The 18,300-nt window shown below is 38.7% G+C and overlaps 1 protein-coding gene across 9 annotated transcripts; it reads left to right on the forward strand.

The window, feature by feature from the left end:
• Positions 1-625: 625 nt before the first annotated feature.
• LOC123867231 (peptidyl-prolyl cis-trans isomerase G-like) lies at positions 626-18,060 on the forward strand. Of its 9 annotated transcripts, none has more exons than XM_045909195.1 (14): positions 626-910; positions 1,248-1,337; positions 1,734-1,856; positions 2,795-2,965; positions 4,917-5,041; positions 5,254-5,360; positions 5,560-5,731; positions 6,373-6,458; positions 7,079-7,181; positions 9,707-9,835; positions 10,709-10,783; positions 15,464-15,580; positions 15,874-16,004; positions 16,283-18,060. In XM_045909195.1, exons 1-14 carry the CDS (start codon positions 896-898, stop codon positions 17,653-17,655), a joined length of 2,817 nt encoding a protein of 938 aa, XP_045765151.1. In that variant the 5' UTR covers positions 626-895; the 3' UTR covers positions 17,656-18,060. The 9 variants fall into 9 exon arrangements, with proteins under 9 accessions (XP_045765151.1, XP_045765152.1, XP_045765153.1 ...); XM_045909196.1 differs by having other exon boundaries at positions 15,877-16,004; XM_045909197.1 differs by having other exon boundaries at positions 4,929-5,041.
• Positions 18,061-18,300: the final 240 nt, after the last annotated feature.

Here is an 18,300-nt window from a genome sequence, read left to right on the forward strand (position 1 = left end):
TGATTGATCCAGGTTTTGCAGAATCGAGCTAAAGTGATCCGGTCTGTACCTACATTGTATAAAGAGATGATAAAGAGCTTGATGTCCATTTGTGCGGATCTAAAGTTTCTTTTTTTTTCGCTACCTACTTTTGAATCGATTCACTTGAAGATCGTATTACAATGAATCGATACAAGAAATCGAGATCGATACACTTGAATCGATCTGATAATGCCTATGCCTGTTTTTTTTTTAATTTATTTAACGGCCCTGGATATCACTCCTTTAAGGATCGTTCTTAAAAACATCGATGTTCCCACGAAAACGTCAATGTTAAAAAGCATCCTATAAAAACGGTACATCGACGTTTTTTCCATGTTTTAATTATCTCATCCATCAGCATCAGACGATATAAAACGTGGTTAAGTTCCATATATCTAAATCTATATAATAATCTATTGAAAGGAAAAGCTGACTGACTGACCCTAGAAAGTACCTAGGCTTATCAGGGTTTATTATAAGAATATGGGCAGAGCATGAACGGAATGAATGAACGATGTCGATGTTTTACACTTTTGCTGTCGATGTATCGGCGATGTATGTTTAGCAAACATCAATGTATCGTTTGCATCCCTATAAATAAAATTCGACATTCGTATCGTAAATTCGATTCAACATGGCGGTCGATCACATTTTTAATTTGTGAATTTTGTGAGCTTCGTTTATTAAAATGGCTTCTGAGATCTATTTGACGATTTGTGAAGTTTTAAGCCAAATGCAGTTTTAGTTTAAAGTTTCAACTTTGTTATAACTTGCTATTGTAATATTGACTTGGCCGTTGTGCGCAACTTGAGGGCCCCAAGCCCCAGCCCAAGCCGCTTGTATTCTAAATATTGATTTTACGAATTTCCCAAAAATGATGATGTACACGGTAAGATTATTTTAATACTAAGCTCTAGAATTCTCAAAATTCGATAGGACATGTAAAAATTCGAATGAATTATTGATTATGTTTTGGAGGTTGTGAGAATTTTGGAGGTTGTGAGAATAAAGCATCGCCGAAATATCTTTAAAATTTTGGTTTATAATTACTTGGTCATATTTTGGAGGTTGCGAGAATAGAACATTTGGGTTTAAAATAACTAACCCATAGGAAATATTGTTGTTGAGATTTTGTTTTGTAAATTGGATGGTATATTATGGGTTTACTACATAGCCTGCAAATTATTTAAATATTAATCGTATTGTACAAACAAATTCCTCTACAGGGCACCAGTACTGAACAGGACACCCGCTTCAGTGACAAGGAGAAAAAGCTCATGAAACAAATGAAGTTCGGTGATTGCTTGACTCAGCAGGTAATAAAATTTCATATGAATTTTCAATTTGAAGTTGCACTTGGTACAATGGTAGCTGTAAAAATGATATTTAAGCTGTTTTTTTCCTAAATCAGTTTTAGGTTTGGTTCTAACTGCAAATGATTACATTGATCATGAAGAACTTAAAATCATTTCTAAAGTGACCACAGTGAGGACCAGTCTCTGTATTTGGCCCATTGTACAGGAACTGCTAACAATAATGCAAACTCAGCCTTTTACATTTTCTAGACTAGATAAAGTGTAAGATTAGTGTTTAATACCTGTCTCACAGACTATTTTAAGATCTGTCAATGTAGAGATTTTGTGCACAAAGTGAATAAGTATGATTATTTAAAATTCACAAAGCATACATGCTCATGAACACACACTATACAGGTGGACATGTCCAAGGTGAAACTGGATGTGCTGAAGCCATGGATCACCCAGAAGATCACAGACATTCTCAAGATGGAAGACGATGTTGTCATTGACTACGTCAACAACCAACTAGAGGAAAAGGTGACTAGCATATTTTCTTATTAACAATATAATTATTTATAAACTAATGTAATCATTGCAGTTTCTTTATCTTTCATGATGCAAAATTTTCAACTAATTTCACTGAGAGATGAATTAAGTGAGCTTAAATCAGAAAAAGAAACTGCAATCGAAGTATGTTAATGTCAAATGTATATTGATTGGCTATGGCTATTTTTATGGTCTCCACCGGTTAGTGTGCCGCCGACGCCGCCCGCCGCCGCCGCCAGCCGCCGCAGCGCGTCCCGCAACACTGTTTCGGAGGCCTTAGCATTCTCAGTCGGTATTTACGGGGAAATTAAATACTAAAAACAATGTTAACTCATTAAAGAGAATTATGCTGTGGACAACCAAGACTCGAATGTAATATGACACTCTGAGGCCCTCAGAGAAAGATTTGACTCGGCGTAGGGAAGTCTCAGTTAGGCTTTGTGTTCAGCATAATGTGGTTTTGTCGCAAAACCCTTACAGGTGCAAGGAATTGAAGAAAGAAGTGTGAACATGGCGTCGCGTGCGTCGAAGCGGCGGCAGCGGAGCTCGCAGCGTGCGTCTGCGCAGCGTAGCGACGCCGCGGCCATCAACCGCGCTGCCTTCGTCTTGCAGCCGACACCGTCGCGCCACCCGCACATTAATACCATGTATTGATATTATAATGTTTGCTTCCCTACCCGAGTCATTTCTGTGTTGTTATTTACTATGTTACATTTAAAAAAAATATTTACTGTGCGACGCTCTGAACGCCTCACTGAGTTGTTTTGTTTCACGAATCGGCTTAACACAAGTCTGAATTAGAATGATTCATGTTACAGATCAGTATATGGTGGATCATGTAACTTGAAAGTTATTTCAGGGCTGTAAAAATGAACAAATCACTAATGAAGTAATTTTCTCTTCCCCTTTTCCGTTTCCTCACCTCCCAGTTCCCATGTCCAAAGAAGATGCAGATCAACTTGACTGGATTCCTTAATGGCAAGAACGCAAGACTCTTCATGGGCGAACTTTGGGAGCTTCTGCTGAGCGCGCAGGCCAGCGAGAATGGCATCCCGGAATCATTCACGCAGCAGAAGAAAGAAGAGATCAAGAAGAGAATGGTACAGTATGCCAACATGTATTGCAAACTTATAAACTCACTAGATAATGCCTTAATGATAGTAATAATTTTTTTTTTTAAATACCATGGAAACTTTTTGCTTCTTTGGGATAAACAGTCAGAAGACTATGTTATCTAAAAGATGCAAGCTATCTTTGTACCCATAAAAATTGAATCCTGTGGGAACTTTGATTTTCCGAACCATCCTTGGGATGCAAGCTCATTCTGTACCTTTCATAAAAATTGGTTAAATGGACAGGCTGTGAAATGTCAGCAGACGAACAGACTCACTTTCGCATTTATAATATTAGTATAGATATAGTGACGCAAAACAAGTATGTAGTCCAATTTGAAATTGAGGCATAAAACAGCATCATCATTCAAAAGCAGATCTCAGCCAGGCTTCTGTATCTAATCCTAAGTCTATGACCTGTGCTAACTGCCAAGTTGAAACTTTAGACTACTTGGTTGTGATCAGTGATCACATTTCACATTCATTAAAGTACTATTATTACTAAAGTACAATATTTTATAGCATATTTTACTTTTATTAATAATTCTAAAACTGAAGTATTAACGAGACCAAAAACTACAAATCAAGTCTCCATACATCCCAAAATATTGTTCAAATTATAAATACAAAATAATTGGCGTCAAAAAAACATTTATTAAGGCTCTCCCAAGCAGCTGCTAAATTTTGGCCGGAATAACGACTGATATTTCATAGAAATGATGTCTATACATGTAACCACTGTCGCGGGCGTAGGAGTAACGAACCATCGATGTATAAAATATTTAGGCTTGATTGGCTAAAATTGATTGATCTATAAAATTAGATCGACAATTATGGCCGCACGTTCAGACGTTTTTGTTTTTAGCCCTCATCAACCATAGTTAAATCTTGCAATCTTGCAATAGCTACAGATTTGTTAAATATTCATCAAATATGCGTTGTCGTGGATGTTTTTAGCTATAATACAGGGTGTTTGGTAATTAGTATATAATGACAACACGTACCCATGCTACTTTGATCTGATAAACACAATGCTGAAGTATAATGACGAAATAAAATTATGAAAATTTCCATACAAAATTAAAAAAAATATATGTCAAAGTTTTCATAACCCTAACGTGCCCTAACTGAGATCGTTGGCCTCGGCCTATCTAAAGATGGTCAACGATCTCAGTGAGTTAAGGCACATTAGGGCTATGAAAACAGTCATAAAAAAAAAAAAAATTGTATGGATATTTTTATAATTTTATTTCGCCATTTTACTTCAGCATTGTATTTATCAGATCAAAGTAGCATGGGTACGTGTCGTCATTATATACTGATTACCAAACAACCTGTATAGGCATGCTCTTGACTGTAATCACACCATACAGTAGCTAGGTGATGATGAAGCCTAAGGTGGTGCGCGCCTGCCTAGAAAGCGCTTATTCACTCTTCTTTTGAAGGAACCTCTATTAAAGCTAGTATGGAAAACTTAAGCCAGAAGGGCATTCCATTCTAGTAGGGTGAATTAGAAACGAGGAAGCGAATCGCGTCGTACGAGCCCGTGCAATTTCGACTATGTAGTGGTGGTAGACATTTATTATGAAACTAGCCGATGCCCGTGACATCGTTCGCGTGGATATAGGTTTTTAAAAATCCTATGGGAACACATTGATTTTCGAAAGAAAGATTTTGTTTTGTGAAAGAGTAACAAACATCCATACATCCATCAGTACATACAAACTTTTGCGTTTATAATAATTATTTTCCTACTAAAGCCTAAATATAGTATACATCGATGACTTGAACACAAGTTTTATTAGATATTGCGGTGACCTCGCACGCGTCGTTACATGTTACTTGAACAGACAAATCGCTAACCAAGTCAAAATTCCGGCCGTGATTTCGCGTCTGTTTGGGAGAGCCTTAGTAGTAAATTGTGAATTCGTTCCTAAAGGAAGAGCAACAGAAGGACAAGGACAAAGACAAGGATCGTCGGCGGTCCCGCTCGCGCTCGCGGCGACGTTCACGCGACCGACGGCGCTCGCGTTCTCGCTCGCGCGATCGTTCTACTGACAGGAAGTGAGTAATTATATTATCACTTGTGTCTATGTACTGATATTATATCTCTTTATTTCCAATGTCTACTGCCTTCAGAACTAAGCAGATAATGCTAAAAGTCACAAAAAATCATGAAGATAGCCGTAAATTCGACATTATTATCCTAAATAATGTTAAACAAAGCCATGCTTAGGTATCCACTAGTCTATTATCTTGTATTGTTTTTATAACAGGCATCGCAGTGGAGGCAGCCCGCGGCGCTCGAGGAGGCGCAGCCGCGACCGAAGCAGCCAGCCGAAGCCACCGCACGTGGACGAAATCAAGCTACCAGAACCTAAAGGTACAGAATACTATTACTACGTAAAGAAGCGACACTCACTCCCCCTTCAATTTATCGTCGCCGAAATGGCATGATTCAAATCGTAAACGAGCACGAAACTCCTTTTTAAGACCATTATCTCATCAGCACATGCTTCCAAATATATCCAGTTTCAGCTTAACATGTTTAGCAAATAGTAATTACAATATCTTGTATGCAGAAAATGGAAAGTCCCCTGAGAAGAAGACAGATAACGTTGAAATCAAGGAAGAAGTGAATCACAATTCAACGGCTGAATCAATCAAAGATGAGTCAAAGCAAGATGACTCATTGAAGGAGAAAGTTGACGATAAAGAAGCAAAGGTCAAATCTAGATCAGCGTCACCTAACAAGTAATTATCTTTGATTCTCTAAATATTGTAACATAAGTATAACCTATTAGGCACAAATCTCTAAATTAATTTTAAACATATCCTTGAACACTGAAAAATATAGCAATAATAAGGGGCTGATTTGGCTATGGATGCATGTTTGATTTGATTGAAAATGCTGCCATGCTTTGTGAAAATTATTTTATATTTTGAAAAAACTACCTTACAATTTGCTTCGAATTTAAACAATTGTTTTCGCCCAGTTTTATAATTTCAAATCAAATTATAAACTATCTAGGGCTAAACAGCACGCGAATTATCGGAATGTACCCGACTAGTTTCAACCCATATGGATCCCTCAGACAGCTTTATCAACTGACTTTCAAAAAAGAGATTCTCAATTCAGCCCATTTTATAGTTATTATTTATTTAATGTTTACGATGACAACCGCGACTTTGCGCGCGTATATTTTAAAGATTGTATGGGAAGGAAACAGTTTTCGGAAGATTGTCAGACATGCATAATATGAGGAACGATCACGCAAAGGATTTCGCTAAAAAGAAAGATAAAATATCGAGGAAATTCAATCTATTACTTCATTTCATAATCAGTATTTTGTAATACAAAAGATTGAAGGTAATTATTTAAATACTTTAAACAGGTCAGCTGTTGAAAAAGCAGAAGAGAAACCGGTGGAGAAAACTCGCAACTCGTCGAGCGAACGTCGTTCCTCATCTGCATCATCCCGTAAGTCTATTTCACATTATTCATCAGCGCCATCATCACCACCCATCGCCTGGTCTCCTTTCAGAATGAGAAGGGTTATGTATGCTATAGTCCAGCAAACTGGCCGAGTGCGGATTGGCAGACTGATACACCTTTGAGAATATTATCAAGTATGCAGGTTTCCTCACGATGTGCTCCTTCACCGTTAAGTGATATTTTTTTTAAACATATAAGACTGAAAAGTTAGTGCTAAAACCATGTAAAAACTACAAAATTGCAAAACTAAAGGCTTTGAAGCAAACTTTACTTATTAATAATTTCAAATGTGTTTAGTTTGTTTAAAAATATGTAAGTGTTTTAGTGTAGTTGTTGTGTTGTGTAGTAAGTTGATTGCAACAGCTTGCACTGCACTTACGCACCATCGCGCGGTAACAAAGAGCACTCTTGAGGTCAAAACTCATTTGCGGTGCGCTGCGCGACGATGCGGCAGCGCTTTGGTCCATACTTGTAGTATAAACTGTATTTGCCCCGCCGCGTTGTAGTCGAGTTTCATACAAACTCATAAACTCAACGCCGGCCGTGTCACGTCGTGCAGCGCAGCGCAAGTGCGTTTGGATGTAAACTTGTATTTGTTGTGTTAGGTGGGAGCGCAAAGAAGCGGTCTTCGCACAAGAAGCGGCAGTACCGCTCCAACCGCGACTCCTCCGCCAGCGGCAGCCCGCGCCGCAGTTCCCGCAGAGAGAGGTCAGTATACCCAGGCCGGGCTCACTTGAGCCCGTGAGCACGTGACCCGAGATATACAGGCTGTGATCAGAACGCTAGCAAAAACTTAGCGTTATTAATACGAGGGCGGCACTGAAAATTTCGGGAATCAAGGAAGTGACACAACATTACTATTTAAAAATGTATTTATTGCTTTTCGAAGTATTCTCCGCGAAATTTGACACATTTTCCATACCATGGAACCAATCATTGAAGCAACCATTCCATTCGGAAGTTGGGGTCTCCAAAATGGCCGTTTTGTAGGCGTCCACAGCTTCTTCAGGTGATGAAAATCTCTGACCACGCAACGTATTCTTTATTTTAGGGAAAGTACAGAAATCATTAGGGCTTAGGTCGGGGCTGTATGGCAGATGGTCTAATAATTCTATGTTTTCTTGCTCTAAAAACTCTTTTGTTCTGTGCGCGGTGTGAGAACTCGCATTGTCGTGATGGAGGATGATGCGGCGGTTGCAGTTCTCTTTACGGAGTTCAGAAACGACCTGTGGCAAACAAATGCTAGCATACCATTCTGTATTAACCGTTCTTTGTCCCTCAAGAGGAATAGTCGCAACATGGCCGGTTTTGGAGACAAACGTGGCCACCATTTTTTTTGCAACACTTCGTGAACGAACAATTTTTGTTGGCTTTAACTCATTTTCGAACACCCAAACTCGTGACTGGTTTTTGTTTCGGGTTCGTACGCGTATATCCAGGATTCGTCACCTAATACGATGTTGTACACAGCATTTGAGGATCCTGCGTGGAATCTTTCGAGAGTTCTGACGCACCAAGTAACGCGAGCCGCTTTTTGCTCTTCACAGAGCAAATGCGGTATCCATCGGGAAAACAACTTTTTTACACCTAACTGTTCATGCAAGATTATTTGTATTTGACTCATGCCAATGTCTAAAGTTGCCTGAATCTCGCGGTATGTCACATGTCGATCTTCCTCAATCAGCTTACGCACAGCATCAACGTTTTCTTGGGTGACTGCAGTTTTTGAACGACCTTGACGGGGATCATCACTGAGCTTGACACGTCCACGTTGACATTCAGCAAACCAGCGATAAATTGTGGTTTTGGATGGGGCTTCATCACCAAATGCAGAAATCATCCGGTCAACACACTATTTTTGTGTTAAACCACTTCGAAAGTCATAATAAATCATCGCTCTTGAATTTTCTCAAGTCAATTCCATTTTCTCAACGACTAAACAAGTTTGACAAGACATTGTGAAAAGACCGAGAATCTTTTTTTAAATAAATAAATGGTATTCGATTTTTAAAACCAAGGAGTTTTCAATTAAAAAGATTTTAATATGACAGGGACAGTGGAAATATTCCATTCCCGAAACTTTTAGTGCAGCCTATGTAGGGGGTAAAGTATGAAATTGCCGTTTTATTGTAATAGGTACTTCGAATTGACATAGAACCTTCATGGTTTGAGATTTTTGTGTGAAACTTTTTTCCTTTGTACCTATGTAGTTCTTCTTTTAAAAAATGTGCAACATTCGATTATCAACTTTCAGTTGTTTTTTTTTATTTAGCTTAGACAATAAAGATGGATACTTCGAAAATTCGTGTAATTTTTGAATACGAGTTCCGACGCGGAACTAACGCAGCAGAAACAGCTCGCAATATTAATGTTGCGTTTGGAGAGGGGACTGCTAATGAACGCACTGTGCGATTTTGGTTTAAACGCTTTCGCGATGGAAACTTCGATTTGAAGAACGAACCACTGGGAAGACCGCCTACACAGGTGAATAACAATGATTTTAAAGAGATGGTGAAAGCCGATCCGAGCCAAACTACCCAGGAATTAGCGGCATAGTTTAACGTTATCTTACCAACAATATTGACTCATTTGCATCAAATCAATAAAATAAAAAAATATGAAAAATGGGTGCCTCATGATTTGACTGATCTGCAGAAAGAAACACGTGTTGAAACTTGCGTTGCCTTGTTCAATCGATACAGAAATAAAGGAATATTGGATCGAATTGTGACATGTGATGAAAAATGGATTCTTTACGATAATCGTAAGCGGAAAATGCAATGGCTGACCCCAGGTCAAACGCACCCCGGGACACTGTTGCGGTCCTAAAGCAAAGCTTACCAATAAAAAGGTAATGGTAACTGTTTGGTGGTCTCAGCGTGGTGTTATTCACTATAGCTTTCTCCGATCTGGTCAAGCAATAACGGCAGATGTCTACTGCGCCGAACTCCGAACAATGATAGCGAAACTAGTAATGAAACAGCCCCGACTTATGAATCGATCTTCACCATTATTGCTCCATGATAACGCGAGACCTCATACAGCACGAGAAACCGTTTCAACTTTGACTTTTCGAGTTGAATTAAACTTTATTTCATCGTTAAATGTCTTTTCGGAGTGGTTTTTTTTTGTATGTTACGCGATTACTCCGCCAAATATGAACCGATTTTGATAATTTTTTTGTTTGTAAATGTTTTGAACTTGTTTATAATATAACATGGTTTGTATATCAGGAGTAAGTCGCGACGTCGCAGCAGCCGGCCGCGGCGTTCGGTGGAGCGGCGCGAGCGGGAGCGCGAGAGGGAGAGAGAACGCGAGCGCGAGCGCGAGCGACGCCGCCGAGAGCGAGAGAGACGAGAGAGGTAATATTCTCCTACATTTTATGTAACTGTTAGCTAGATAAAAATGTTAAGGCTAAATACAGGAAAGGTTTACTGACGATCGGATTGTGTAATAATTTACTTTAATTTACCAAAGTTATTAAAGTCTGTTTTGAAAATAATGAATAGACTAGCTGATCAACCCCGGGCTTGGGTGGAACTTTTATAACTATTTTAGGACACTTGATTAAATTTTTTTAAACTGCATTTAATTCAATACCTTAGATTCCTCAGATTTGAAATCCTCCTCAGAAAAGATATTTGACTATTTTTTAATGGTAATTCAAAATTAGTGGTGGAGGCTTGTGGCGAAGGCCACAATCTTTTTTCAATACCATTCGATTAGGGTTTCGTCACAGCTGTCAAACTATGGCGGTGGACTTCAGAGTACTTTTTACCTGACGCCAACTGAATTTAATTTGATATTATTTATTACATTAAAAAGTATTCCTTCTTGCTATATTATTGTATCATAGTTTAAGGCAGCGGATACACCTGTAAGTTTTACATACGTAAGTAGCTTACATGATTAACTTACGACAAATTTACTAATCCGTCATACTGTCAAATTTACATTTACTGTACATTTACTGTCAAAGGCCGTAAGTCGTTTAGCACCTTAATGATTTTATTCGCGTGGCACGGTGCGTTTTGTAGAAAAAGGTCATAAGTGCGACAGGTTTTTGATGCAATAGGTTCGCGGAATTGGTCCTCGAATTCTGAGGCCGACCGTATATTTACTCTATTTTTGTTGTAAATTACGTAAGCTACATTCGTGAGTAATACTTACATGGGTAATTGCGGCCTATGAAATACATATTTTATTTTGCTAATGTTGGTGAGTTATAATACCAGGTCGCGAGAACGTCGCCGATCGCTTGAAAGACGTAGACGTTCGCATTCACGCTCTCGACGACGTTCAAGAGACAGGTAATTTTTCTTTATTTATGCTCGTTTTTGCTATTTTCTAACACTCATCCCGAATAATCATTTAAGGCCAGGGACAAATCCGCTCGAACGTGTCGTATAGAAAATTATTTAGAAATCTTTATTGCACACATTACAGGAAAACAATAAGAGATAAAGAGAAACTTTAGAAAGGGTGGCCTTATTGCTTAATCAATCTTATACAGGAAACGCTGGTCTGGTCTGGTGGGAGGCTTCGGCCGTGGCTAGTTAACATTCTACCGACAAAACCGTGCCGCCAAGCGATTTAGCGTTCCGGTACGATGCGGTGTGGACACCAAAGGAATATGGGTTTAATAAAAACTGCCATACCTCTTCCAGGTTAGCCCGCTTCCCTCTTTAACTGTATCATCACTTACCACCAGATGAGATTGCAGTCAAGGGCTAACTTATATCGGAATAATAATTTAAAAAAATGTTTTGTTTGACAAAATATTAATTTTTATAAACACAAAATCGATTTTGACATGATGACAAAGTTGCGTGGAAGCAACCGGCTGAGCTTTCAGCTTCTCACAATATGGTATAGTGAATTGTTGCATAGATAATATCGTGACTTGTTATTATTTGAAAAGAATAACTGCTGAGTTTCTTGTCGGCTCTTCTCAGTAGAATCTGCTTTCCGAACCGGTCGCAGTCACATACGTAACGAGACACTAGTTGTTCTACACGAAATAAATAAAAAAATAGATTTTTTTACATTGTCACTTATGTAGAGAAATCGCACAATCGGAAGTTCTTGTATTTGTCGAGTAAAGCCGAATTTAAGCTAGATTTGTCCCTGGCCTAAGGCTGAAACAAACATTATTTGTTTAAGCATTTTCATAAATCCCTCCTATCTTTGTTGAACCTGTTATTGTTATTCCTTTACAACCTTTCCCACTGCCAATGGTCGCTGGTAGAGATCCCTTATCCCTTTGGATCCCTTATCCCTTTATAATGCTCCCTCCACTTTTCCTTTTTCTTGTTATTGCTACAATTTTTTTTACAAATAAACATGACATTGGGTTTGCATTGAACTTTTTGATCCAAAAACAATCATTATTGTCGACTTTCGCCATTGTATTATTCGGTATTGTAAAAAAATAAATGTATTTGGGTTTGTTTTTTAACTTACATTAACTAAATACATCAATTCGTTTTTCTGTGTAAGCGTTAGCTCTTATACACAAAAGTAGTGAGCACGGAACATAGGACCTAATGAGATACCGTTGGCTGTGTGTGGGATTGCCTAAGAGTAGGGTCAATCTGGAGACATATCTTATGTTTTTTGTTCCTGTCGCGTACACACACACTTGCCACGATACGACAGTCAGAGTTTATTGTAAAATGAATAAATACACAAGATGAGAAAGGAGATCATTCTAGCTCCATACATTTTTGGGCCTTTTCTGAAAGTGCCGGCCAACGAAAAAAAATGGAACGGATCGTTAGAACTAGCCATTTGGAGTAATAGTTAATATGGCAGGAAAGTTGTAGGATTGCTCTGAACCAAGTTATACAAGGTCGAAGATTCGTCATTTTCATACATTTTATTGATTTCTAAAAGTGCTGGGAAACATAAAATAATGTTAGATATTGCTAGAACTAATGATTTGAAGCAATTGTCATTATGACCCGAAGGCTGTGGGGCCATTGTATGTCGTGCTATACAAGTTATACAAAAAATTAATATACTTTGTATAATTAATTGCAACCGATTTTGTGATTTTGTTACTGTTCTGATTGTTTTATACGATTTTGAATACACGTACAATTATTTTGACTCCCACGAAGTGCTGGATCAGCTGCAATGTGGACAAAATTCGTTTATACATACCTGGATTGTATGCGGCCTTGTAATACTAGGTGATTTCATCCAGCCATCTCCCAAACTTCTGCCACTGGGAATTGGGATATCTCCGGCGAGCTCTGTGACGAATTCACCATTTGGTTATACGTACTGTTCACCATAGTAACTACGGGCTTGCTTCAGTCGATAGCTGCCCAAAGCAACCTGCGTCAGTTCTTCTGTGAATCTAGGAAAGTCATTGAACGGAGGATGTTGGCTTCCATAGCCTGGAAATGAGCTCTCCTTCTATTATAATTACATATTGTTTGTGATAACAAGTTCTGCTGAACTGTTTTGCTCACTGGCCGTTCATGGATTACGTCAAGAAAATCACGTGCATGCACGTTTTTGTCTATCAGAACATGATAGCCGTTCAGCAATGCTGACAAAATCCTGAAATAATCGATCATGTTACTTAATGTCCGGTTACATATCCTGAATAACCCTGAGTAAACAAATATGTTTTCCAAAGTGGTCGTTAATCATTTACATTATCCAGCAGCAAATGGTAAAAAGTCTAGATTTATTGGCTTGGTCAGTAGTTAGCTGGGTTTTTACTGATGTTTTGTTACTGGCATTTGTGCCACATAACCGCACACCTCAAGAAAGAAAGATTACCTCAAGATTGTTTATGGTATCTCTAAAACCATGGACTAAGATAAAAATCCAGTAAAAATCTTCTATATCATTTAAGGTATCATTAAAAAGTAATAAGCATTTAAAAGTAAATCATAAGTAAGTAAGTCATTTAAAAGTAGTAGCATTGTAAGTTGCTGCAGCGTGTAGATTATTGTTCCATCGCAACAAATATAAAGGCTTTTAGTGGTTTCGGAACTTGTGGTTAGGGTATGATTTTCACTGAAAAAAGTAATTAGTGCTTTTCTGAAGATATATGTACATGCCTGTATCTGTCTGTACATGCCCTTTATAGATAGCCTTTCTTGAGGCATGCGGTGATGTGACACAAATGCTAGAGACAAAACATTTAAATGAAACCCAGCTAATTACTGACCAAACCAATAAATCTAAGCTTGTTACCATTTGCCACAGGATTGTGGAAGTGATGAACACTTGCTTTAAAAGAGATTTTCATTTGCTCAGGATTGATCAGAGTGACCGGGCATTAAGTAACGTGATCGATTATTTCAGGATCACGGTAACATCGCTAAACAGCTATCATGTTCTGATACACAATAACGTGTACTACAGACGTGATTTCCTTGACAAAATCCATGAACTGGTCAATGCGTAAAACAGTTTAGCAGAACTTGTTATCGCACACAATAATTATAATAGAAGAAGAGCTCATTTCCAGGCTATGGAAGCCGACATCCTCCGTTCAATGACTTTCCTAGATTCACAGAAGAATCGACGCAGGTTGCTTTGGGCAGCTATCGACTGAAGCAAGCCCGAAGTTACTATGGTGAATAGTATGTATAACCAAATGGTGCATTCATCACAGAGCTCGCCGGAGATATCCCAGTGGCAGAAGTTTGGGAGATGGCTGGATGAGATCACCTAGTATTACAAGGCCGCGTACAATCCAGGTATGTATAAACGAATTTTGTCCACATTGCAGCTGATCCAGCACTTCGTGGGAGTCAAAATAATTGTACGTGTATTCAAATTCGTATAAAACAATCAGAACAGTAACAAAATCACAAAATCGGTTGCAATTAATTATACAAAGTATATTAATTTTTTGTATAACTTGTATAACACGACATACAATGGCCCCACAGCCTTCGGGTCATAATGACAATTGCTTCAAATCATTAGTTCTAGCAATATCTAACATTATTTTATGTTTCCCAGCACTTTTAGAAATCAATAAAATGTATGAAAATGACGAATCTTCGACCTTGTATAACTTGGTTCAGAGCAATCCTACAACTTTCCTGCCATATTAACTATTACCTCCAAATGGCTAGTTCTAACGATCCGTACCATTTTTTTTCGTTGGCCGGCACTTTCAGAAAAGGCCCAAAAATAATGATCTCCTTTTCCGAGACGACGTTACCTTGTGTGTGCATGTTCATTTTTCTTTAATACTATTGGCCTCGCGCGATATTTCACTAATGTGATCTTATGTGTATTGTTGACAACATCCGTAGTTATTATTGTAATAATGAAGATTACTCAGTATACTTAGTTTCATTTATGGTTTTTCTGAATTTATTATCCGTCGTAGAAGAGCGAATTAGGTCAGCGTATTTGTCCGTTGAAAATTTCGTAATTCGTAATGTTTTACATTTTACGTAGTGGATATAAAGTTCATGTTACTTTACCACATTTTAGAAGGCGTTGCTTCGCTTTTGTACCATCTACCATTATATTATTTGAGCCCATGGCGATGTATTCACTGAGAAACAATATTGCTAATACGCAGTTTCTGAAACACCACGTAGATGTTGAAGGAAACAGAGTTTTGGGTACTTTGCTATTCATATTAGTCAGTTTTTTTCGAGCAATTCCATAAAATTAGCTTTGTTTCAAGGATTTCTTATTGTTAAGCAAGTGAAACATGCATCCACACTTGGGAAAGTCGAAACTGAAGTGAATACCGCAATAATTTCTATTGTTTATGAAGCATATTGATGAACACAAACAAAGTGAACACATGGCTTTTTAGAAACACGTAGATTTTGTTTCAGAAACCATATTGTTTCTCAGTGAATATACTGTCTTAATATTTCTTTTCTATTGGCTTGTCGCCAGCCACCGGTGGCTGTGGTCGGTGGCCCGTTTGTGCGGAGCCTTAAGTGTGCAAAACATATAAGATCTGAGAGGGTTCACTTTAATCTGTGTGATAGGTCTCGTGACCGCGGTCGCCGTTCGCGGTCGCGCAGGCGCTCGCGCTCGCGGCACCGCTCCGGCCGCCCCTCCAGGGAACGCCGTTCCCGGGACAGACGCTCCAGGGAGAGAACCAGGTACGTGTTCTACGATGTTAACCCTCTAAGGACATTTCGTCTAAGAAAACTTTTCACACGGCTCAAAAATTATTTATGCCTCGCCTCGTGCCTTTGAATTACTCGCTACGCTCAGGAGTCTTTTTTTGATTCCTACCTAGAATCCCTCGCTTGCTCGGTATTCAATACAAGCACTCGCGCCAAAACACAACTTTAGAATAGGATAGTATATATTTTTACTGAAATAAACTTTCAAAGTGGTTTTGAATCGTCGAAATATATTTACAGCCTTGCCTAATAAATAAATATTTCAGCAGGGACAAGAGGTCGAGGGATCGGTCCGGGAAGGAAGTAAGAAGATCGAGGGACAGGAAATCACGGGACAGGAGGTCGAGCGATCTAATTAAGGAGCGTTTGGAGAAGTCCGTCTCCATACCGCGTAAAGGTTTGTATTAAATCCGATAAGAAAACTGTTTTCCCAAAATAAAAACAGCCTAATTCACTACTTTTTACCTGCCTCAAGTATCCTATCAAGATCGGTTAATCCGTTTCAAAGATTAGTATCGGGAAACAGGCCAAAAGGTTAATAAAAAATGGGCTGGTGTTTTGATATGTGCTAATAACTATTAAAATATATTATGAGGTTATTTTGAAATCAAGGTTTAATCTTATCTGTTTAGATGTATACATGCAGTTATAACCATTTACCGTATTTTATCACAGAAAATATCGAAAAACTGCGGAAGAAGTCACCTGAACGAATATCCATCCCTCGGGAACGATCCAAGGAACGTGTGGCGTCTAGTTCTAGCAGGGAGTCGTCCGTTGTTCAAGAAAAACCTGCACCTCCGAATGAAATTCAGACAACCAAAGTTCAATCATCAGATGACGAAGAGAGAGATGATTTCATTGCGGTTCCAGTGTTACGCGAATATTCCAAGAGTTTGTCTCGCACTCCGTCTCCTTTCCTAAGAAAACATGAAATAGAAAACAATAAGAAATCTGACAGATCGGGAGACGACGCTTCTGGCAAAGAACATAACGAAGAAGAGACTAAGGTTCCTGAAGTGAAGAAAGCAAAACGCAAAGGAAAGCGCTCTGAATCCGAAAGCGAGAGCAGCGAAGAAGTGGCTAAATCGAAAAGCAAATCTAAACCTAAACGCAAAGAAAAACCTACTACAAAGAGATCGAAGAAAGCTAAAAAAGAGACTTCGTCTAGCGACAGTGATTCTGAAGATTCTTCGTCGAGCGATTCTGAAGAAGATCGCAAAAAGAAAAGCAAAAAGAATGCTAAGAAGAAGTTGGCAAAGAAGTCGCGGAAGAAGAGGGCGAGATCTTCAAGTTCGGAATCGAGTTCGGAGGAAGAAGTTAAGCGTAAGAGCTCTAAAGCCAAACAGAAAGGTATGCCAGAGGACTCTGACACTGAAAAGAAATCCAAAAAACGATCTAAAGATACTACTTTGGATCGTCCGAGACTGGAGAAAAATGAAAGTAAACAGGTCAAAACAAAGAAGATCGATAATTCCGAAGACTCGCATGATGATAGTTCAGATACTGACGAGAAGTCAAATAAAAAGAAAGCGAAGCACGATTCTACTTCTTCAGAAAAAGAAGTCAGACGTAAGAAGGTTGATCTTGTCAAGGAAAAGGTGGGATCACCAGAAGTTTCTAAACCACGAAAAGGAGAGGAGAAATCGTCGAAAATAAAACACGCGGATGAGTCGAAGTCAAAAACCCGTGACGAAAATGAGAAGAAAGCCAAGAAAAGAGAAAAAGAAGACTCATCTTCTGATAGCGACCAGGTGGCAAAGAAAAAGCCTAGAAAGAAAGTTTCAGAATCCGAATCAGATTCAGACAGCGATGAACCTAAAAAGTCCAAAAAGGCAAAGAAGCATAAGAAGCATTCAAAGAAGCATAAGAAACATAAAAAACACAAGAAATCGTCAAAACGCAAAGATGATTCCTCGGACAGTGACGAGGCTGAGGAAGAAGAGGAAGAGGAAGGAAAAGTTAACAACGAGGATTTAGAAAAGAAACTCCGAGAAAGAGCTTTAAAGTCTATGAAAAAGCAGACGAGCGCATCCGGCTCTGACTAGTGGTTGTTTACATTTTAGGATCAATGCATACGGTCTGCATTTAGACTGCATACCAACTGCAAAATTGCAGCTTGGATGCTGTTTAATTCAGTGGACTTAACTGCTCAAACCGTATCCAAACTGCAATTTTGCGGTTAGCTTGCAGTCCAAACTATCTGCATAGACCCTAAAAGATCGATTTATTTTTCCTTCATCAATTTTAATGAGTAAGCCACCGTTCTACAAATTTATAGAGGATGCATTCAACTGTGACGATTCTGATTGATTCTGTTTGAACACTCCACACATTTAAGTAGTGATCGCGATGAAAACATTTTGATTTTATTCTATGCAACAGTTTTAATGAAATAGGATGTTTAAGATAACAATATGTCTTTATTAGTAATAAAAATTTTCTTAAATATTCATCATTGTTTTATTTTTACATATTCACGCATCACTTAGTCTATGTATTGTAAATCACAGATTTTATAGCTAAACCGTTTCACTGAGGACGGCTCGTGAGGTAGGGGGCGTGTTGCTCCATTTGACATTTTGACGTAATCAAGGCACGTTGCTGTCGCCATTCCGCAACCCATACCCTTCCTCGCGAGCCGTCTTGACTCAATCAAGCGGTACACCTAGTCTCATAATTATTATTATTCT

The sequence above is a fragment of the Maniola jurtina genome, chromosome 7 (genome assembly GCF_905333055.1).
Source record: "Maniola jurtina chromosome 7, ilManJurt1.1, whole genome shotgun sequence".
Lineage (NCBI taxonomy): Eukaryota > Metazoa > Arthropoda > Insecta > Lepidoptera > Nymphalidae > Maniola > Maniola jurtina.